Source organism: Bombus terrestris, chromosome 2 (assembly GCF_910591885.1).
Source record: "Bombus terrestris chromosome 2, iyBomTerr1.2, whole genome shotgun sequence".
NCBI lineage: Eukaryota > Metazoa > Arthropoda > Insecta > Hymenoptera > Apidae > Bombus > Bombus terrestris.
In genome coordinates this window covers 10,559,013-10,583,517 of record NC_063270.1, presented here as the reverse complement: position 1 = coordinate 10,583,517, position 24,505 = coordinate 10,559,013, and the positions used below count along the sequence as shown (strand labels likewise).

The 24,505-nt window shown below is 42.0% G+C and overlaps 2 protein-coding genes across 3 annotated transcripts in view; both read right to left on the bottom strand.

Moving 5' to 3' along the window:
- Nucleotides 1-13,285, bottom strand: part of LOC100651060 — a 149,118-nt gene extending 135,833 nt beyond the window's left edge. Inside the window, exon 1 of the mRNA XM_003402598.4 lies at nucleotides 11,783-13,285. Coding sequence (XP_003402646.2) covers nucleotides 11,783-13,140 — 1,358 coding nt within the window. The 5' untranslated portion in view covers nucleotides 13,141-13,285. The remainder of the gene's footprint in view (nucleotides 1-11,782) is intronic.
- Nucleotides 13,286-13,651: 366 nt separating this feature from the next.
- LOC100643636 (bestrophin-2) lies at nucleotides 13,652-24,101 on the bottom strand. 2 transcript variants are annotated; one of them, XM_048414049.1, is made up of 9 exons: nucleotides 21,128-24,101; nucleotides 18,198-18,518; nucleotides 17,395-17,728; nucleotides 17,073-17,294; nucleotides 16,576-16,874; nucleotides 16,456-16,485; nucleotides 16,126-16,346; nucleotides 15,757-16,024; nucleotides 13,652-15,668 (listed from the first exon to the last, which is right to left on the bottom strand). In XM_048414049.1, the coding sequence occupies exons 1-9, from the start codon at nucleotides 21,196-21,198 to the stop codon at nucleotides 15,323-15,325; spliced, it is 2,112 nt and encodes a 703-aa protein (XP_048270006.1). In that variant the 5' UTR covers nucleotides 21,199-24,101; the 3' UTR covers nucleotides 13,652-15,322. The 2 variants fall into 2 exon arrangements, with proteins under 2 accessions (XP_048270006.1, XP_003402667.1); XM_003402619.4 differs by lacking the exon at nucleotides 16,456-16,485 and having other exon boundaries at nucleotides 21,128-24,099.
- Between the last annotated feature and the right edge of the window lie 404 nt (nucleotides 24,102-24,505).

The following is a 24,505-nucleotide window of genomic DNA, read 5'->3' as shown; positions in this document are numbered from 1 at the left end:
CTGACAAGTCTCGGTGTTTAACGCTTTTTGTACGGCCAGACCGACTATTCGTATCGTATACCGATCTTTTACTAAATATTTGCTCGCGGTAAGTATCTCGCAGCTTCTACGTATATTTTCAGATCGGATTCGATTTTTGCCGATTCAATGTTGGCAGCCGCGTGCCGTTCTAACGCCGATGGAACATCGAGCGTACGAATACTTTCAAAATTATAAATATACATAGAACTGGCGAATTTTTACCATATGGCTGCAAATAGGATGGCCCGAGCTGTGCGAAAATTATATCGATCAATTTCAAGAACCGGAGAGTGAAGAAAAGCAACGACGCTGAGAACGCGAGTTTGCTTTAACGCGCTTTGAAATTTACTGCTGTTTTCCCACAAACGACCTCGCGGAAATTATTTATTTCGCTAATACCGTTCAAATTTTACGCTTTCGTGGAATTTCATTCGTAAAATCGATGGTCGAAGAAAAATTCCATACGATCGAAACGAAGCTCGCTGGAGTCGATCGCACGAGAGCGAGGCAACGCATTGCCCACGCCTGCGTATTCTGGCCTATTGTGCTCGTTCCGCGTTCATGTACCACCTCACACGCGTACTCCACGCATACGTAGCTGCGTGTTTGCTCGTGTCGCGATTAATCACTACCCACGTGGTTGCCTCGAGCGTAATCGTCCACCTTCTCGAGCTCGCGTTCGCGAAACCCCATTCCAAGTGTACCTTCAGTCATAAAGGTCCGACGTTGGTCCGTGGATGAAACACGGGTGAACCGCGTCTCAAATTATCGTAGGTGCTCGCTAGCCGCCCTCTCGTCGCCCCATTAATCCTTCCTAGCTCTTTGCAGTTCCCAGGAATCTCACCAAGACGTCGCACCCATCCTTTCGTAAGTGGCCACGCTACGCTAAGTTGTGCGTTTCTTGGAGATTCGAAGGTACGAAAACGCGCATAACGTGAGAGAACACGTAAGTGGATGATGAAGATGGACGTATTCCGAAAGTTTCTTTCGTTCTATGAGGAAACGACAGATGCGCGACAATTTTCGTTCTATATGTATTTTTTTGGAGATGTTGCAAAATGGATTGCACGTAATTCGATAAAATAACGTAGAACAAAACACATGGCGCGTCTGGAAAGAAACTATTGAAATATGTGTAATTCTGTGTGCTAGACTAGATTAGCCGCGTAATAGTGGCACACATATATACATGTACACGTGAATATGAGTGTATGCAAGTATGTGTGTGCACAGCGTCTCGGAAAACAGATTAATGTAACTGTTCCATTGGCAATGTGAATTTTTTTTCTTTTTTTTTTATTTGGTAGACTATTTACAATCAATTCTCATTGAGAATTATAAGTAAATTATTTTGGTGTGGTACTGTAACATGGATTATAAGAGTTTACAGTATGTTTGATTCTAGTTGAATCTAATGCTTCAATCTAAAAGGTATTGTTTTTTTGTCGTGTCAAGTAAATGGGTTTTGGTGGTTGTTAACTCTTATATTATATCTGTTTCTGAACTTGGATATTTCTTCTTTAACTGTATGCGATATGAAAGGTGTTGAGACAAAGAGAGTGCCGAGACGAGTGCAAATGTATATCGACGAAGATCCTGGAAATCGTTTATTAAATAAATCTAAAACTATTTTAATATGAATTCTAAGTGTAACTTTGGTGCTTTTATTTCAGCTATTAAGATCCACAATTTTCAACAGAAACTTTCGGGACAACCTGGTATTTTTACGAAAGGAGATGGTCGAGAGACGAAACCTATAACGAAGATTTCTAACAATTGCTAACCGCTGTTATCCCTGTGAATCGCGTTGTACGAGCTAAGGCTTGTAGTCGCGTCGAGAAATTTTCTCGGTGCAATCGAACGAGGATTGGAAAACCTCGTATCGTGCTGTGCGCTATACTTTCGAGCGGAATCGGTTCTACGATCGTTTACGCTATGATTATCGCGATAAACGCTGACTAACGACTTTGACAGTTTCCAAGAAAGGGATAAAAAAATGTAAAAATGAAAAAGGTATCCGCTGGAAACGGTCGAATACCCGGCGCAAAGTAACGGCCAAGTGGTCGCGAATGACTTAACGAAGCTACCGCGCGAATGGTCCACTTCACTGGCGGGGTAATCGTCCGGTAATCGCAATTACCTTCCTCGAAATTGCAATCTCCATCCTCGGAGACGAGCTGACGAGACCACCTGAGGTAACAGCAACCATTACGATGCGAATCTGGTTCGCAAGCCTCGCTCGCTCCAACGCATATGCCGCTATCGACCGATCTCGCAGAAACAAACTCGCGATACTTTTTAAAAGGCCGCACGAAAACCAGACCGACCGACCGACCGCCGTTTTCATTAATTTCTTAACTTCGTTACGTAAGTATACGATCGATACTCGATTCTCGAGAAACAAATTTAATTATTTCCACGAGTTGGTCCGTCGCGAGCAGACGACGGTAAGTTTTAAAGTACGTCAATTTAAAAGTCTTTTCAATTTACCAAGCCTCTGAACCGCTCGCACGATGATCTTCGCTGTTTTAACTCCGCTTTTTCAAAAACGTATAATTACCCGATGCTCGTACGGTCTCGATCGGTGAAAATAATACAAAAATTCACGATAACACGACGAAAAATCTACTTAGAAAGCAGCGGATGTTCGCTTCTTCCCAGCACCAACGTTAAACTTGCTAAACTTTAAACTCGGTTCTCAAGTTTAACGATAAAGAACCAGAGGACAAACACTTTTGTCGATCAAGACGAGATATCAAAGTGGAGACAAAGTGGAGAAGAAGACGTGGAAAATTCGGTGATCGTAGCGGCGTATTGCAACGTGCGCATATAGAGAAAAGACAGGAGAGACCATGGCTGGATCGTCGAGGGCGCGACAAGCTGCGGTTAATTGCAATTAATCCGCGGTCTTTCTAATTAGACAAGGACAGAAGCTGGCCTTTTGTCGAACGGGTGGATGGGACGCGTTAATTGGATCGAGGGGGCGAGATCCTTGGGCCAGGAGGGATCGCGCGAATCCAGGACACCCGTTAGAGAAGACTTGTTGCGCGAATCGGCACAGAGCAGCCCTCGAAAAGGGCCGCTAGCCTGCCGCGTATTGATCCAACAACCGGCCACGCTCGTCCGTGCATCGTTGCGCTACCGGTGTTCCCGAACGTCGTCGGATAATCGACTTTCTCGACGCTGTAATCGCGTTCGCCGACGAGAAACGAGAGGTCAGTAGGTTCTCCATCTCGCCAAAAGACACGAAATCCTTTCGATCCTTTAACTTTAACGCTCCACCTACCATTTCATCGAGATTTGATAACTGGTCGTCGTACGTTTTATATATCGTACGATGCTGTTAAAGACCAAGTTAGACCTCTAGGTTGTAACTCTATGGCGGATTTTGATGCGCTGGTGGAAAATTCCAAGACGCAGAAACGCTCGGGATGCGCGAAAATATACAAAATATAACGTTCTATAGGAGAATGGAAGTCTAGAAGCGTTAACGCGACGCGACATGGTCTCGCTATTTAAAAAGCTGGTTGTCCCTGGCTCGCGCGATTGTTAAACGATAGATAAGATTCTTTCGAATTGATACTGGCTATCGCGGTTCATTTTAACGATATTCGATGAATCGTATTCCATTTTAATATACCGTTGATAAAGTTTATACGTATGTGTGCTATCGAGGCATATATATTGCGACTGAGCTGTTTAAATCAGAAACGACAAAAATAGGAATTTTCGATTTAGAGGAGAAAACGTATTTCTGTTTATTCTACACACTGAAAACGGATCATCTAGGAGATATCGTTTCTACTCGTCGATCGTTCGCACAGTAACATCTGTCGATCATTGTGAAACAAATCCTTCGATGACTAATCGCTTAAGTACAACTGGAGTGACGTTAAACAATAGCGAAACGCTTGTACCGGATGCAATTTCTAAGGTAATATAAAGATAAACTAAAGTGTAGAGTGGAATAATGCAAGTTGTAGAAACGAGCGAATATGTCTGTGTGTATGTATAATTGAAGGTTGTTACGCGTCGCCGACGTCGCCGTTTTCGTGACCGTACGTTTCTACAAAGAAATCACGATCGTTCTTCCTGTCCATGGAAAATACGCTCCTTCGACACGTCTTCCATCGCGTTGGCATAAGTGATCGTATTTTTGTGGCACCTTAGGACTTGTAGAATTTTAGATGTTCGAAAGGGCAGAAATATTCGGAGCTCCCTCGCCATCGTCCTTTCCAGAGAAACGCGACTCAAACCATATCTCGCTAATCCTTGTCGCGAATCTTCCTCTTCGTGGTCGATTCTTTAAATCGCTGGTTAACCGATAAATCCAGAAGCGAATGACGTTCGTAAATGAGAAATTACTTTCTCGATGCCAGCATGTCGTGGAAGCCTGGTCGAGCAGAATCTTGGAACGTCTTCCAGAGTCTGTTGCCAATCTGGCGAGATTTAGCGGCTTTGATCGAACGAAGCATCCGCTAAATACGCGACAGACTGCAAATTTTGACAAATCATGCGCGAGATCGCGCGCAGACTCGCAAGCTGAGCTTCGTAACGGCTGGCTATCACGCTCGACGTAGATCGATAGATCACGTGTGATAAGATCGCCTAATGGCAGGGCCTCTCTGTTCGAAAAATTCGTCCGGAGGAACATCGACGGAGCAACGCCTCGGATAAACCGTCCGGAAAAAATTAGGTAACTCGAGTTTCGTGAAACTTTCGTTTCGCGTGGACGACCAAAAACGAGCGAGACCGCGAAAAGTCACGAGGAAAATAGAGAATACATCGTCTTCTTTACGTTGAAAATTCTCAACGAACCATTGCCATTCTCGTTTATGCTTTCGCAATTGTGGATGCGATTTCGATTTCAATTTAGTATAAATATTGGAAAAAGAGAGATTACATTTACGCACAAACGTAATTTGCATGTACGTAAACTCTTCGAATTTTTCTATTTGTGTATCTAAAAGAGCAGCAATAAAGAGAAGAATATCGTTGGAAACGTTCGACATCGAAGAGTAGAAATATCGACGTGGTAGATTTGAAAATTGTGCCGATTAAAGATGCAACTTCCTGCGATTCTTTTTGCCTGCGATCTTCGAGTCATACCCGGGCAAAAATTCGTCGCTGTCGTGGCAAGAGCGAAGCCGACGAAGGGAGGAAATTAAAGGAATCCGTAAAGCGAGCCCATAATCGACGTTCCACTTTCGACTAAGCTGTTTCTCAACTATCCACCCACGTGTTCGCGGTGCCGAATTTTTCCAGAAAAGCTGGACGAGTCACGATCGTTCCGGCGAGCAAACGCTCGGCCGAGCCAAGCTAGAGATAGCCGAGGCTCGAGCTTTCTAACTGCAGTTGCAACATAGTTCGAGCGGCGTTTTTGCGGCACTGCTCATGAGAAATCCTTCCTCTTACCCGACGCCGCCTCCGCGTCCACCTCCTCGTTAACTCGCGCATTTTATGCCAGGCACAATGCGCGACTTTTCCTACGTTTAGCCGCCCACGTGCCGACGATCCGCCAAACAAACTCTGCTTGTCTTTCAACTTTATCCGTTTCGTATCGAATCTACGATTAGCTAACAGATTAACAATCTCGATCGATTAACCGGTAATACCTTGGCTTGGATCAATTAGCTTCGATCGATGATACGCTACGCGATTCGCGTAAACCTGTTATTTCTTCGAAATAGATAACGAGGCAGCGATCGGATCTCGTTTGAAAACTAGACTGGGAGTCTGCTGGTGTTTTACCCGCGTTCTACACTCATACACGTCATGTACTCGGGTACGGAGACTTTAGCCTGTTTGCAGCAATGGCACATGAAAGTTAATAAGACGTATGAAATAACAAGAAACTACCTAACAGCTATAAGCGACATTTTATTTGCTCAGAGAATATTCAGAATATTTGCTTTTTCTTGCCGATTCAACAAAGAACGAGAACGAGCGAGAATAAATTATCCATTCTGCCGATTTGATTTTCAATTATTTACGAAACGACCTTGATCGCGAGGTGCGAAATTTCCTGCTTCAACGGAATACAACTTTCTTTCGACGTGATTATAAACAATATCCTTGGTAATTATATCGTGTACGATATCGAGATAGAAATTTGTACGAACGGATAAAGAGTGAAAAAGCTTTAAAAATTCTCCACTTTTTCAATCTCGTGCATAACCCTGCAATTATAGATACGGGACTGTCCTAAGCTATCTCGAGCATCTAGCAACGTTACTCGAATGGAAAGCCAGACTCGACAATGGAGAGCGAGCCGGAGAGATTCGGACCGGTCGAAGGAGAAGACACCGGTTGCCGAAACCGAAACCGAAACCGGCAACCTTTACCTTCACTTGGCTTTGCCGGCTGTTCCACTCGTTTCATTCACGAATTTCACTTTCACGGCCACGGCCATGGCCACGCGATTCGCGTCGCGACCGCTCCACGATCGCCCCCGCTTCTTCTTCTTCTTCTTCTTTTCGCTTCGTTTCGCTTCGTCCGCGAGAAGCGAACTCGACGTCCGATCGAGAAAATATAAATCGTCGTGCGAAGATCGAAAGAGACGCAGCGAGCGTTTTTCACCGACCCAATTAAACCGTCCACGAGTTTGCCTACGAACGAGAAACGGGCCGACCTTTGAAATTCCGCTGCACCCACTCGGGAAAATGATCGCCTACAATTCGCTTCTTATTATACCCATGAATCATTGGTTATCGCAGTTCGATCGATTAAACGAGACTGCTATCACCTTCGTCGCCGTTTTTACGTGGGCAAGAAATCGTTACGCTTATCGTGGCTTCATAGTCGAAGGAATTGCTAATTTTATTCAACGTAAGCGCAGAGGTGAGCGTTTACGAGACATTGAAAGCAAATGCGACCTACGTAAATCATATTTTTTCGCTGAATGCATAAACTCCACCGAATGTCTATATACAAAGATATTCTAATAATCTCAAATATTCCGAACGAAACGGTGACAAGTTTCGTTGTACGTACAACGAAAGACGTGTGCGATCCGATGCGCGTACTATACGAACATCGCGTACGTTCGGAAAACGTGGCGCGTTTCATCTTCATAGTATCGAGTTTCTAGCGATCGGACAATGTTACGAAACTCGATTAATTGCTACGTAAATATAAACACACTGGCGTACAAACGCTCCTTGTAGCCCGTGTACATGATATACAAGGCCGATTGTGGATATTCGTTTCGCAGAAACGATATCCACGAATAAATCTGGATGGAAACGAAGGAGGGCAATAGGAGAGTTGAAACGGGAACGAAAACACGAGAGGTCGGTGATTAGCGTCGCGAAATCGCTGGCTATCTGCGGCCGAAGATTAACGAGCGTCGAACTGAATTCGGTCGATTATCTCGGACGCATTGGAGGCGCGATAAGGCGTCTGGAAGTGGAGCCGTGAAGTGCCGTGAACCGTACGAGATGCCAGGCCAGCCACGACCGATTGCAACACGAAAAACAGCCGCATCCAGTTGGGCTTGGCCGCAGCAGGAGTCGGTTCTACTCTTTCAGCTCGCGGCCATGAAAATATTACCAAAAGGACCGTGGACAGTCTGGTATCCACGCGAACCATCGGGACTACGATTCGAATTGAAAAGAACGCACCGCGTGAAACGCGCCTACAGTTCATCGTAAATTATATTCGAACGATGCGCTTTCTAACCGAAGATTTCCTGTCTTGGCGAAGATCAATCTTCGTACGTGACGTTTATGCAAATTATACGGTTTCTTGCTTGCAAATATCCCCGATAAAAACCGAATCTAACTACCGAGCGTTCATTTTTTCTAACTTTCAGTGATTTAGATAATTGAAGATTGCGCGCCCCTTGCTATTAAAAAAAAAAAAAGTTCTTTTCCTTGATACTGCAATTACCGAATTCGTAAAGACGACCGGTTCTGGTTTTATCTCTTTGGATAGCTCTGGCATTACAGTTGACTCTTACCGAGATCGAAATACGATTGGATATCTGTTACGATCGTATTTAATAAACAATTACCTGTCGGCGATCGATCAGCCGCGAATTTTCTCGTGTCCTTTATAATTCGCTATCTTTCTCGAAGAAGTTTCCTATTTCAATTTTTGAAGCAAAAGTAAAGTACGAAAAACCGAATTACTTACGGGATCACCCGATATTTTATTTTCATCGAGCTATTTTAACCGCGATCCTATGCGCTCTTATCCCGCGATAAACGATACAAATTTGTAGTAAATTTTTGCAAACATCTCGCTCTTCCGTCCGGTCAACGATATCCTTTCCACCAGCGGCAAGTTCTTCTTTTACGACCAGTAATTTTGAACGGAGGAACGCGATCGCGATAGCGACGCGCGTCGATAGGAGCCGGCCTTCTCATCGCGAGTTCTCGATGGTCACGTGTCCAGTAACGTCCACGGACAGACATCGATCGTCGATGCCGTAATCCGGTAATGAACGGGTAAAAAACGCAAGCCAAGGTATTCCCGGGACGGTCTTGAATAGCGATCGCAGCGCAAGGAAACCGGTCACCGTGCAAACCGGCCAATCAGACCTAAAAACGACTATTCTATCTCCTTCTATCGTTTTTCGCGATCCTTTTTACCGACCAACGTATACTTCTTTCAACAGAAACGCGATAGAACGTCAATCACCCGAGACATCTTGCGAGTAAACGAATGATGTTAGAGTGGATCGTTATGCGATAGATCGTATAAATTAAGACGAGGATATTTTTCTCCATTTTCATGCATTTAACACGGTAAGCCGTGATGGTCGCGTTTTACCGTGCGAGTTACATTTACTGTTGCCGAATCTTTTAAACTCTTCTTCATATCGTGTACCATCGATCAATAATTTGAAAAAGAAAAGGGATAAGTTCGATCGGTTTTGTTCGTAACGAAGGAAAACCGTACGAGGATCTTTCTATTGAGACTCGTTATAGTCGTATGTAATATATCGAGATGGACGTCGAGTTCCGTTCGAAGAACGCACGATTCGACGTAGAGAGAAGAAATCAAACGGAAAGGAAACAGTTTCTAGGACCTTAGAGAGTACACTAGCGCCTCGCCACAGCGATATCGCCTTAAAACTACTAGCGCCGTAGTCTGGAAAGGGCTAAAACAAAGGAGAACGTCAACGCTCTCGGTATCTCGGATCGCACGAGTAACTTGCAGTAAAATTCGTTCGAGTAACTCGTTCGACTAGTTTCCACGCTCGCCCGATAACACGAAACCATTTAACGAATTTATTTTACGATGGAAATTAACGATCATCTTTCACCTAGTCGAGTCGGACATTCACGTCCACGCTTCTTTTCACTTTATAGCGTGCAAGATTTACAGCAGTCTAGCTATACTTAGGACAACTTCGATAAATTTTAGCCACTCGTTACATAAATAAGGTGATTCAATCGAGAAATATGAAAGTTGAAAGAATTTACAATTACTATTATTAATAGAGCTTCGTGAATAGGAGGCGTAAAATTTCGTTAATGATAATTAGCTCGTTTGTGCAAGAGGATTCTGGACCCTCCAACTAATAATTTCAATAAATTAACCGCTTACGAGCTATAAATTATAGACATGTTCTACGCAATTTTATGATTTTTTAACAAACGAGACAATTAATCGAGCTGTAATTTGTAAACTAACTCGTGGCTCCTAAGATTTCGCTAATAATTTATTACATTTTTTACATTTATGAGTGAGGCATCCAGAGGGTTTATATATTAAAGGAAAGAGAAAAACGCGAAGCACGAGCTAGGTTTCTCAGTAATCAGATAATCGTTATCGTAGTTAAACGCAACTATCTCTAGGCGAGCGATTAAACCGAAGGAAAAAAGCGTCGTTACGCGAGGATGCCAGGTGTAATTTAACCGGCAGGGACCGTAGGCAAGTGAAATCCGCTCACGACCTAACGAAAAGCAAGCGCGGGGAAATATGTATACAGGAGAGATAAACGCGACGAGTTGCTAAAACAGCCTAGTTCGAGAAAACCGAGGAACACAATTAGAAAAGATCTACGAGATTAGATTTACGACAAGCTATTTACTTAAAATATTGTCTGACGGTATTTCGCTATTATCACAGTATATAACTTTAGAGCCTTAAATGATCTTACATATTTTCTGCTTAATTACGCATAGAATATTCTGACAAAGTTTGGCTGTTAAACACCGGAACATCCTGTGGATGATAGAGGTTAGGAACGAGATTAACGTACGAGTAAATTCTCGGCGCGTATTTCGAAAATGTGGAGCAACCGACGAGAACGAAAAAGAAAAAACAAACACGGATTGGACGGCAAGGTTAGACGAACAAAGCGTAACGTTTTCCATGCCGATTAAGAAAACAAGTAAACGGAAGTTTCGTTTGGTAAACGTTGCTTGCGATCGAGCCACGACGAGAGGACAATAGCGCGGTTAGGTTAGACATTTTCTTCCTAAGAAACGCTCGAGTTTAGTAGCGTACCACAGAGAAGAACCGTTAGGATACTAAAGTTTTATTGCGTCCCCTTCCCACACGAAACCAACGGAAGCTATACACGTGGTATACGTTAGATCGTTGGGAAAATTCGTAGCGAAAGAAGAAAAATTTAATTGGTATCAAACTTTCCGCCGTCGTAATTTTACGAGTCTTTCCTAATAATCAAATCCTTCGAATATCTTTCACCGGCTTCTACGCTAGGCATTTAATTTCCTATCTGCGCAAGCATACGTAATATATTCATCAAAGTTTTTATAAGTATACAAACACTCTCGTGCGCTATAGTTACACGTATGCATTGTACGATATAAACACGCAGCTACAGGCTTACTCCGTAGCTGTGAATAAATGAGTCACAAAAGTTATATTGTTACGACCAGCGGTCGAAACGCGAAAGAAAACGACGAGTCTGGTCGCTTCCTCGGCTAGCAACCGAGTCTACCGAAACGCAACCTTACCTCTAGCGTGATAAATTCCTATGGAGAACAAGGGCCAGATACGAAGGGTTCGAAAAAAGAAAGAGCGAAACAGAAAGAAAAAGAAAGAACAAAAAAAGAGAGAGAGAGAGAAAGGAGGGAACGAGAGGGCGAGTTGGCAGCATCTACGATCCTATAAACACGCCGCGCACACAGATCGAACGCAGCCACGGTTGTCGGTCTCGTAACCGCGGTACAACGACCCCTGGCCTGCTGTCGAACGCGCCTTCGCACTAATTGCGATACCCGAACCGAGACTCGCTTACCGACCAGTACGTTTCTTCAACGTTGAGATCGTTGATCGAGAAACAGAGATTTGTCGTGTGTTTAAATGGACCTATGTATGTACATAGATATTTACTCCGCTATATACCGTTGCGTTCTTTCCCGGTACATATACAAGTGGCTCCTCCCAACGATGCGAAGCGAACTGTCGAGAGAAAAAAACTACATACTTCGAAAAAACGCCTGGTCGCGAACGTAAACACGGGATATGCGCCCGACCGAATACTTTCGTATATACGCTATACGCATGTATTATACATATATCGAGATGCGTGGCGTTCGTATTATCGCGAGCAAACATAACAAAGATAGAAAAGACGCAAGGTCGCGTAATCAGAAAGGAGAGAAATCAGAGTACGTAGAAAGATCGGAGCAGAGTAATACATTGACTAGCGGAGCAAAGGCACGGCTTGATTTCTAGTTGGTTACCGTTCCTCTCGTTCTGTTTCTCCTTCCTGCTCTTCTGTTCGTTCCTCGAGGCGTTCGTCGAACCACGAGAGAGAAAAGCTATCTCGCTCACTCACCTGTCAGAACTCTCGGAGCTGTCGTATCGATCGGCACACCGCTTCTTGCCGCAAGGGCCGACGAGGGTGTCCTCGGCCATCCTAACCTGTCCCTTGAAAGGGCTGCCCTGATGCCTGCCGGCAACGAGGCCATTTGCAGTAACACCAGCGGCACCAGCAGCACCACCACCAGAACCAGAAACAGCAGCAGCGGCAGCAGCACCACCACTACCACTACTACCACCATCACTACTACTACCATCACTAGCGATACCGTCCGTCGTTTTTCCGGAGGCGTCCTCCTCGTCTATACCAGCCTCGCTGCTACTACTACTTTTGTCGCATCCGAGACGATTCACTTTTTCTACTAACGCGTGCTCCTGATGCTCATGGTGACGATGTTCGTCCTCGTCCCCGTCTCCGTCCTCGTCGTTGTCGTCATCTACGCGGCACTCGTTCATTTTGCTCGCACTTTCGTTCGGAGAATTCACCGTCGCGTCGAAGAAAGCCGCGGACCTCGACCGTCGACCGTCACCGACCGAGCACCCACCACCGGCATTGTCACCGCCGCGCGTCGCGTGACCGGTCATCGCGCCACCCTCCGAACCACTGCTACTACCATTATTATTACCACTACCGTTACCGCTACTATTACTATTATCGCTATCGCTCTCTTCGTTTTTCACCTTTATTACATTTTTCGTCTTTATTACGTCGATTCGAACCAAGCCGCAACACTTTTTCGATACACCTTTCTTCACTCCATTCTCTTCTATGTTATATTCCTCTTCGTCTTCGTCCTCCTCATCATCATCATCGTCCTCGTCCTCGTCCTCGTCGTCCTCGTCGTCATCGTCGTCGTCGTCGTCGTCGTCATCGTCGTTTTCCTCGTAATCTTCCCTGCTCGGTGACGTAAACGGAGCAACGCACATCGTGTCAACACCAACACCACTGCCACTCTCGTTTTTACTAACGCGTTCGTTACCATCAGCCTGATCATCCTCGTGCTCCCGACGATGATAATGCTGGTAATGATGATGATTATTGTTGTTGTTGCTTAGATTACCGATGTTATTGCTGCTGTTGCTGTTGTTGTTGTTATTGTTGTTGTTGTTAGGGTTACCAAGATGCCGACGAGGAAGATGAGGATTGGTATGACAATTACGACGGGGAGGACGATGTTGATGTTGTTGCCGATGATGAGGATGACTATCGAGCACAGAAGCGTCTTCGTGGATGCGTCTCGCGATGTCCTGACCCGTGCTCAAGGACGTCATCGAAAACGAAGCGTCCTCGCGTTTGTGTCGCTCCCTTGTTAAACGAGAATCACTGTCCCCCAGGTCGGTAGCCGCGTCTTCCGCGGACGGACCGTCTGCCATCTTGTAAACGATCGCACTAATGCCTGGCAGAGGCCCTATGGCACGAGCACGGGCCGCGCCACCGCTAGCTCGCTTCTACGGCCCGGCACGGCTCACTTAACCCCTCTTTTCTTCACCTTACAAAACCACCGCCACCTCTCGCCGACGGCTGCCCACTGACGACCCCCACTCCCGAAGCTGCCGACGCCTGCTCGCGAATCCCAACGACGACGCCCGAATGCTACCGATGTCTTCCGATCCCGCACGAATACCCTTCCCTTTCGACGATTGGACCGATCGCCACGACACCTCACGGCCGTCTTAACTTTTGCGTTCTGGAGGGGAAATTGAAACGTTCTATTTGGAACAACTTTTAATAGGAATAATTCTAATATATACGATATTCTAATTGAAATAATTGAAATATTGAAAATAAAACGTAATGGTTTACTTGGCACGATCGTAATATCATATATATATATTTTATTGTAAATTATCTCTGAGCGTTTTGAAATGAAGAAAATGCATTTGATGCTTGTTATTTACTTTTATTTATTCAGAAGAAAATCAACTCTTTCTGTGAGAATCCAAGAACATACGTCTTCGATACCGTAATACTGTTGAACGAAACGCTTAGCCATGAGCACCATCAGATTTATTTGCGTTCTGGAATGTAATTCCAAAATGAAAGACACATTCTCTAGCGTGAACTTACGTATAAGCTTTTGTACATGCATATGTACACGATATACAGGATATTCACAAATCGTACTTTAACTTCTTGTTAATTCTTCTAAATACATACAAAATTTATTGCTATACTGGCTAGACTCGAAATTTCGCTTAATGGATAGTTACAGAAAGTTTCATTTTTCCTATTTTTTATACATACATATATATATATATAGTATGTTCAAAATGTGTGCGATATTATAAGTACGTACGAACATAAGAAAAATATTAAATTAAATTTATCCTATGGACGTACGATCATTTCATAGACTTTCTCTCTTAAAATTTAAATTTCTTTGATTTCTGGAATGTGCGTGCTCGAACACGTTGCTGTACAAAAGCACTAACTTTGAGCGTAATATCGATCACATATTATGCAAAGCAATAGGACCGTAAGCTATCTAACGATAAACAAGTGTTAAATAGCGCTTTTTCATCGTATAAGAATAGGCACAAGACAGGCACTTTCAATATATTCGTAATAATTGAAATTCGCAGAGTACAAAGGTTCTTCTTCGTCCCGAATGTCTTCTAATTTTTTCGGAAACTTCTTGTACGAGCGATCAGTTTGCGAAACGTTTTAAAACAAGAAGAATAGAGTCGAAACTGTTTTCTCAGTTTACGTTAACAACTACTTAATTTACAAATTAAAAGTTAAAGCATTAACTCTATTTTTTATACGTTTTCTTCTTTACATATGAGGCAACTACGACTCACATCGTAACATTTACTAAATGTAAATATATAAAATTGTATCATTATAGTTTAAATCGATGACAACGACTCAATAATTATTGTCAACTTTGATACGTAAAATTTGAAGTGAGAGGTATACCGGTACATGTAGCAAATCCACTGGTTAAATACAGCGGTAATAACTTTCGATGTTTGCACTTACGTATGTAATCTTTGGATCTTTTTACACGATCTTTAAGTAATATTTATTAGAAAGCAATCGTCTTCCTTCATACCAATCGCTAAAAATAGAGCACATGAACTTTCGTTTGCTTCAGCAAAATTGGGAATATGTTTACGATATACACAAAATCACAATAGCAATTCAAGCGCAGCAACTTTGTTCATTTTATATATATATGTAAACATGATCATTTAGAATAGCTTTCCCTTTTCATGATGGGAATGTTTCCATTACCTCTATATACTTTCTCAGATTAGGGTCAATTATTATGATCAAACTCGTAGATCGTTTATCACCAAATATTTCTCTCATCCTAATAAAAAATCCGTATATACACAAATATCTTAAGTGAACCTTGAATATGTGAATCAACCTTGCTAGTCGTAAAAGTGGATCCAAAATTCATGTACTTTCTCCGATCATACGACTAATCGGTAGTCTCTCTATTTAAACATCGTAAAAATCTTTTGTGCATTTATTTCTTTTTAAGTTCTCCTCTAATATCCTGTGCAATTAAAGTTAAACTTCAAAGTAAAGCCATAAATAGTTCCGCTAAAGACGATCAGTTTCGATTGTTTTACTATCATCTCCCTGCGTCATAGATAAACGCGAAGTATTCGCCATGTCTGATAACAGAAGATGTTCATTGTCTATGGAACTTTTCGAATTTCCACTGATTAAGTTATTGCGGCCGCTGGTGCTCCTAGCCAATCTTCGTTCTACTTTATCACGTCTTTGCTTTTCTCTTTCTGTCTTCAATTTTGTAAATTCGTCATCGGAGTTAACGCTAGCGGATGAACTATCGCTGCTTATAAGATCATCCGCAACACTGTCCACGTAGCTGGCTGCTGGTTCGTAAGCAATGCTCGATCGTGCTGACTGTGAAGTACGTTGTGTTCTAAAATTCAAATAATTTCATCGTTTCGATCTCATTTTGCAATACGAAAAAAATAGAAAAAGGTTCGTTTAGAAAGAAAATTATCAACCTTGAATCAGACCCGTATCTCCTGTCGTTGACAATCTCACCGTTACTTCCCCTTAACACACCACCAGTTACAGGAGCGCTACACGAAAATATCTCTCCATTTCGTGAGTGTTCCATGCCAGGAACAGCGACGGGAGCACTTGGAGGTGGTGGTCCCGGCGAAAATATGCTCTGCACGTGGGGTCTCTTCTCCGACTTCATCGACGTTAACGTCATCTGTTCGTCCGCTTCTTCCTTGATTACTCCGATCCTCATCGAGCCTCCTCCTGCTATTTAAAATTTTCAGTACATATCAAACATAGTTTACCCGGAGAAACGCACATATATGTATATGCTCGATGTTTTATGAAAATTTGAAACCTGAACTTACCAACGGCTCTATTTTGTAGCGAAGCGGCCGAACTAGAAGATGCAAGCCTTCCAGGTGTCTTAGTCCCACTTGATGTACCGCCATCTGGTCTATCGTCTTTACTGAATAATCGTTTCAGCACGCTGGTGACGCTGTTGACTCTTGGGAGAGATTCTCCGATGATGCTTGGAGTGGAGCCTCCGCTCATGGTACGGTCCCGATTGCTTACTCTGCTAGCGCTTCTGCAAGTAAACATATACTTCCGGTTTCATAACCCAATAACCTTCTCATATTTTCAACACTCGATAAATTAACTTATACAGTAGATAGACGTTAAACAAATAATATTACCTCGCTATTTTACCACTCTCGGTTGCGCTCCTGGTTAAGCGTTAGGCATATGAGCGTTTACAAAAAAAACCGTATCGCGTGGAATAAAACATTCACAAAATAGCTCGTTCCAAGACCAACCTTGACATTTTCCCAGTCGCTATGAAATGTATACCAGACGCGGCGTCGTCGGCCATGTCAGGGCGGAACTTCTGTTGATAGTCCCCTGCCATTTCATCAATTCTGACCGAAGATGGTTGAAGTTCTTGCTGCGCCGCGGATAACTGAATTCTAGCCGTGGATGGCTCCGGATGCTCCTCGCGGAAGGGCTGCGCTGCCGCCGTGTACGGAAGTTCCGCAGGGAAGATCTCGTCCCAATATTGATCGCGGATTAATTCCGGATGCTCGTGGTGCATCTCATCGACGATAAGGTAGCTCACCTTTTACAATACATATGGAATTAGAATACATCAAAGATACATTAACATTTATAAAGCTAACAGTAGCACAATACATACTATACATTTTAAAACGTCTATTATAACGTACGCTATTATATGTATAATTGGGTTCATCGTTGAAAGAAAAAATCCATCACGAAAGGATTAAACACGTGGTCTTTTCATTAGATATTATACCTGCAAATTTCTGTCGATTATCCAATTGACTTCAAAATCATCGTCGTCCTCGCCGAACGGATTAATCAAAGTCTCAGCTACTTTCAACCAACCCATATAAAAAAAGAATTGCAGCGTTGTGAATACTGGAAAATACATATCGATGTTCGGCGATGCATCGGTCACCGACTGCCGACCCATCACGCTTGTTAAAAAGTACGTATACACAGCTAACGTAACTACCTACAGAATACGCGAACAGAAAAGGAAATTAAAATTCTTGATACGATGGATGCACGAATGTTAAATGTACATGGTTCTGGTGCGTGTTGGACGCGCTCACCTGAGTATAAACTAAAGGAACGCTAATAGTATCGTAGTGCATGAGGCTACCGCAGAGGCCGCGAAACTTATTTAACTCGTCTATCAATGTTTTCACGGCGAAGTCGTCACGAATCCGACCCTCCTTCCTCGCTCTTGTCACGATACTTGACGCCCATACTATTGGTAACCAATGCTTGCTAGGCTTAGGAAACTTTGTGTTCAGACTCTCGAATATGACTAGCTCGTTCTCCAGCAACAAACCCGCCTCTACGAAGTGCTCTAACGTGGGGAATCGTTTTTTCACACGGGGCGAGACCATCGCCAGTACTAGCGTTAAGCAAACGCACACGTATCTGAAATGAAAGAAAAGCAGTTGTTATATATATACGTATATATATATATATATGTATCAAGGAAAATTAAATACTTTTTATACCAGTACAACAGTTCAACTGGATTATTTCTCTCCTTGACTTTAATCGAATCGATTCTTACTGTTCTATCGTGCCACAGTAATGAGCAGCGTGCACAGTACTGTGCAAAGATGTTAGCTCACTTACCAAATGAAAATTTTTCGTTTTTTTATAGGTGTATATAAAAATCGATGTCATCTTGAAGTGGTATTTTATGTGAACGCCTTTCGCTCTTCGACAGATACAATTTTTAAATAAACTAGACTATAATATCTGACATTTTGTTTTTAGTATTCCATACAAGTTATTTCTATTTTCGAATTTCTCTCTTCTTATGACAGACTCTTAATCGTTCCGTGTCTGTTTCATATCATATTGGCTAAAGACTGTTGCACAGTATTTTATATACCTGACGATAGTTCGGCGCATTAGTCGACCTCTCTCGTCGTTGCCGTGAATAGTGGCTGACACGAAAACCGCGATTGAGTCTGGCCACGGTATCACCATGTATTGATTCCACCACCTGGTCATAACAATACTGACGTAGAAGCCCAGGACGAAAGACAGCGGAATTAGATCGCTGTACGCGTTGCAGTATGCTACTATGGCTGCGAATATCTTCTTTTGTTCTTCGTCCAATATCAGTCGGTAAATACTCGACAGCGAATAATATATGAAGAGGAAAAGAGCTAGGTCCAACCAGACGAGCTTGTATACGCTTGCTCGCCATCTAGAAAACAAACAATACGTAACGCAAGACGTTTTAACAGCCGCTGATTAATTACAAAAAAATAAAACACACTTCTCGAAAGCACTTTCAATTTCTGTGAAAGTGCAATCGATATCTACGATTTTAGGTCACAGAATCTGTTCAAGACTGTTAGTGTAGTTAGTTCCGAGAAACCATCGCGATAATTCAGTGGATTGTTCAACGATTATTATCCGGCAGGTCTCTGCTTAATCACGGAATACATCGTGCGCGTTCCAATGATGAATTACGAGATCTCTTTTTCTTATCTCGAGGAATCTTGACTGTACGTTGAAATCCAAGGAATTTCACGATCCTTGAAATTGAGAATTGATACCTAGGCGATGAAGTCTCGCACAATTTTCCATTGTTCGCACCTTAGTGGTGGGTACAGCGTTTACACGCGAGCACGCAATCGTATTATGTTCGAAATACAGTTGCTCGCTAAAGTATTTGTACACGTACCATAGACAACTTGCATGTACGCATGTACGGATATGTTGTACGAAACACTTTGAAAATTAGCACGCTGATGAAACACGTCTGTGATGATTATATCGATGAAATTTGTTATTAATGTGAAAATATATTTTTAGTAAAGAAATTAGCACAACATGAATAGTTATCTCGAATACATGTAAATGTTAAATATGGGTATATATAATTGACTGTCTAAATACGTTCGTGATCTCTGCGAAATATACGCGCACCTGCGCTAAATATCGTAAAAGTGTCATTTCTATATATCGGCTTGATTCTATGCTATGATTTTCAGATTTTCTCTCAAAAACTTATCAATATAGTCATGACAGTCCAGTCTCGTCATATTATCAATGAACTTTCAAGATGTTTTGTATAACGTGCAATCGTATCTTTACGAGCGTTTGAGTAGTTTCGCAAGCAATTGTACATAACGTGACCCGATAACGACTAAACTGGAAGAAATAAACGCGGGTCGATTCGTAGAATCTCTCTGACGAACTATGGTCTTATTACAGACTTCAAAGACATATAGTTAACAGTATACGCAATTGTACCTTATTTTCAACGATGATGCATAATCGAAAATATTCTTGAGCGTGAAACATTTCGTTAAATACGGCTACAGGTCGTCGGATCGTCGTAAGAGATCTGTTATCGCGATAAACGTTCCGCTAATGAATAAGGTAGAACGACGCTCTATGAATACTAAAAGGCGACTAGACCAAGACTACTTGAGTATTTTTTTCGCGTCGATTTTCCCATTCCACGATCGACATCTTAACGAATCTTTCAAGAGGAAGAAAATTGGAAGATACAGTAGAAATCCGTTTATCTCGAATCGTCAGGAAACAAAGAACTCGTACAACGGGAGTTCAATAACATGAAGATGTCTACAAGTAACGTCGTGTTTATATACATATATATATAATGTAGGTAGCTTTAAAATGAGAATTCAAATTTGCTCGTGCTTTAAACATAGAGAATAGCTGTGCTACATTTAGGAAATAAAATCAGTTACAGGTAATAATCTTTATTCGTTCTATTTTGCGTTGTATTTAACGTTATTTTCACCGTTGTTGAAAGAGAACTGACGACAAAACATCTGCTAAGGATATTATTTATGCAATGACGTGATAATTAATTCGTTTCTTATTCAATTGGAAAATAAAGGCTCACGTTCATAAGTAGCAAGAGTTCAATTAATAGGACATTAATAGTCCAATCTCGTGTCACAATAAATACGATTCAGACAAATAGTATCATCGGACAGACAATGGAGTAACTGTAAATACAATATATTACATTCTTCAAAGAGCAAACGAGTAACGCGCGTAATTTAAAGCATGGCTTGCACGTGACGAGCTTGGAACAGTTGAAACACCGCATCCGAGTACGGATATAGCGTAATTGAAATAATAATAGAAAGGTCAACGACCACAGGTCAAGTGAAAAATGGAATAAATCTTCCTCGATATTCTATATACAAGTTGTCTTAGAATCGACGAAACAAACGGTTCTCATTGGATAAGAATAATAATCCATTAGGCGCTAGGAAATAACCGACGGCGTATGAAACGTGTAACGTAAGTATTGAAAAATGAACGATATGATCTCCCTGCAGGTCTCATCGGTATATGTACGTAAGTAGAATTGTCGAGATTTATACAACCTTGGTTACGCTTCTCCTTGATATCCTTCACGTACGTACACGTGACGCGTTTTTTCGCGGAACGCTATGACGGAAGAATTGAAAATATTATTCAAACATGATACCTGATAAATAATCGCGTGCAAAATCAAAAAGAATAGTCGGGAAAGATTACGATCCATTAACAAGCTACACCTTTGTATTTGAAAATCTTACGTTTATCTATCAAGTACCGATAGTATACTATCTATCGAGCGTCGAGTAGACACGAATCATTTTCAGCCAGAGAAAATATCAGGGTAACGTATGAAAGTTAAATAGAACGAATGTCGCTGTCAAAATTGACAACGTAAACAGGACAAAGTAAAAATAAACTACAACAGATATAACTTATCAACGGTCTTCTTGACTGCATGCAATAGTGTCGACTGAACGGACGAGCTAAACCTAAACTGCTTACCTTAGGAGTAATTTTAGGAAGCAACCGAGACCTCTGCAGGTAGCGACTTCGGCAGTATAAGTGACTGTCATCTCTCACGATACACCTGCTGTGCTGAGAAACACGGCATAACCAACTGCAGTTCCTTTAGAAGAAGATCTCACCGATATTCTCGCTAGAACGTTGTCTCGCTAAAATCATCTCTCCTGGCACGCGTATCGCGTCCTTTTCTTTCACCTTTTTTCCGTCTGACAATTACGACAAGTTATTAATTAAATCGCGTACCACTTTATCTCTGGGTTCTTCTCCCTCGACGATAGACAGACAAACGAGATGGCTACGAAGGTCATTCTCGATATGCTTTACGCGTGTCTTGCTGTCTCTTTTTCTCTTCGTCAATCGATTATGTAATTCGTTGCAATCGCACGACACCGAAAACGACGTTACTCGATGAAATTGTTTTTCGTTTGAAATCTTTGACGCGCCAACGTCCTCGCGGTACGCTCTATCAGAAAGAGATGACGGCAATCACGATATCAGTTAACGAGGTACAAAATATTTTAACAATTAATACGATATTTTGTGAGTTACGCGACACACTTTCAATTTACCGCGCTTTCGTTCGTTTTCTTTTCGATTCACTTTTCACATACTACTCTTCCTCTACGGAACCCGCCGTTTGAAGGAAAAAGAAAATGGTCGATGCAATCCTACGAATTATGTTGACACTGTATCAAGTCGCCGCGCTTTCGCTCCCCTTCTTTCTTTGATAAAAATGGTTATTTTCGTTGAACAAGTAAAATGATTTCGTATAGTACCCTACTGTAACACGTTATCGTCGGTACATGACTATTAAATACCTCGTTGTTACACCTCTAGTCGTTTAGACCTACTATTATCCTTAAGCTGTTAACACAATGGTGCTTGTCGTCGTATGTATTATCGATAATTCACTGGCACTTCACTGGCTCCTTTCATCGAGTCGTTGACAATTCGAACGTCGTTTCCGGTATACGTTCGCGCTCAAGAACACCGATAATACGTTTGAAAAGCCGCCCGGTTGGAGGTAATACCGAAACGTTACGGCTTGTCTCCGTCTTAGCAAGTTCCACAGGTGAGCTTAGAATGCCAGATATGTCGATGAAAGTGGTAATCGACGCTCGTTATCGATAACTTATTGGTACTAAAAAACGAACACATTTTATAACACCAGTCTTTGATACCAGTCTTATCTCTTTCTTTATATAGAAATCACTTAGTAAAAATTCAATAGTACACAATGAACAAACCGCGTGCTATGTGGTATGTTTGATCATCGCATCATTCATCTTCCAAGTAAAAAGTCACGTGGAAATCGTACGCGATAGACAAGTTTAACCGTTCATTCCGATCTTCCTCAAACACCCGAGGCACACCTCCTATCAAATTGCATTCGTTCGATCACCATATTATTTTCTAAATCTGATCCCCACTAACGATCTATGCCAAATGACCAAGCCTTTGTTCACTTCCGTTCTCGGTGCAATGACTCATTTGCGTTCTATATTTCACAAGCTTTACGCAAGATGCGTTTTCTATCCGTTCCTCGTTAACAGAACATTGCAGTAATCGCAATGGTAAGCTTGACTTGTAACCTTGTACGTGGATCGTTATCGCGTTATAGGTAAGTAGTCTGTTATCGTGCCGCCGACCTGCTTTACATTCTTAGTATAGAACTTCTTCGAATAGAAGCATAAAATGTTACTTTCCTTATTTTTAGTATGTCCACTGGTTTCTGAATGTTACGATAAGCTTTATCTCTAAAATTAATTATATTCGTATTCGACATTAGGGTTTCATCTAAAGTACTTTCGATATCGCTCGTACAGAATCACATAGGGACTTTATTCTGTCTGCACTCGACACCGTGATAAGGTTGTAGATGTCCCTCTACAAGCATCCCTTTATTAGATTAATGGTAGCAAACTGATAAATGTTATCTTTCCAATATTGTGTATGAATTTGTTATACCGTATTGACGGCCATCGTTTCGCCTGTATTTCGTGGTTTTTACAAATGAGCAATAAGTTTGCACTAGAATTTTTCGAAAGTCGGCTGTTTGATAGAAAAATTGTTAGAACTATAGCATAAAAAGTCAATTGATACATGCGATCGATATATTTAGAAAGTATAAAGTCATTAATGCATCCAGGAAAAGCGTGATATTGATCACCACTTTTGACACTACCTTTGAAAGGTTCTAATTTCGTCCTTGTAAATGCAACGAGCACGTGTATGCATAGTCATTCTGGAGAAACCAGAATGACGCAGAGGGGAAAGCATGGAACACACATGTGCAACGAATTAATGTTTCTGACGTAGCTCCTTTATTGTATCTACACACAATGCATTATCAAGCAGGTAACACGGAGCAGGACCAGGATTATCACCAGTGTCAACACCACACACGGATGGAAATAAATATTTTTGCTCCGAAATGTAAAAAAAGTTATTCAGTAACGAAAAATAGTTTTCTTAATTCAATCACAATTTAAAGATTCATGATTCACTGTATCTTCATAAAATTCGCATGTTCTTTGTTGACGTAAAGTGATCCTTCTCCTTATCACGTGAGTTGGAAATTTCTCTGTTGACTACTCTAAAAACATAAGACCTTTGTAACACTGAAACGAAACATTTCATTGATTTGGTAAAACTGAACTAACGCAGAAGAGATTCGGTAACAGAACTGTTCAGGTCAAAAATTTCGGGTACCGTATCTTCGAGCGTTAAGCCGTAATTTCATGACAAAGGAACAGAGCGACGCTCAAAAGATCCTTGAGATCGTCCTACGCCCCACTTTGTCCTTCTACCCTGCGCACGCTTCGTACAACGAAATTCATTTTACGGAATTTGAAGCACAGCTGGTCGTGAGTTTCCCGAGCACTAGGCACAATCGCGACCAATCAAGCGCCAAGAGTATCGTACACGCAAACTCTACCTGTCTTTTATAGAAAGAATACTGAATATGTGGCTGAGACTAGTCGTTGCCGCAGCACGCCAAAAGATCCCCCGGTGCCGCACCACTCGCCTTTCAATCCTATCCCCATCATACCTCGTGTTTCCGCATCGATCAGTGGTGCTCATCAACCGTTGAAAAATTACTCTACTAAAATGATGTTTAACCCGCTAAAAATTAAATAACATAAAGACGAAGTAAAGGAATAATACGACTATTCTGGAAATAAGACGTAATTAATGAAAATATTCGTATTTCGCGCAAATACATAACTCTGGTAAATTCGTTCAATATTCAAAATGATAGTCATGTTTGAAAGTGCTATAGAAGCAATCAGAGTTGACTAAATATTTGAAACGCGTCATCAACAAAATTATGAAAGAACTATGAATTGGAAACTA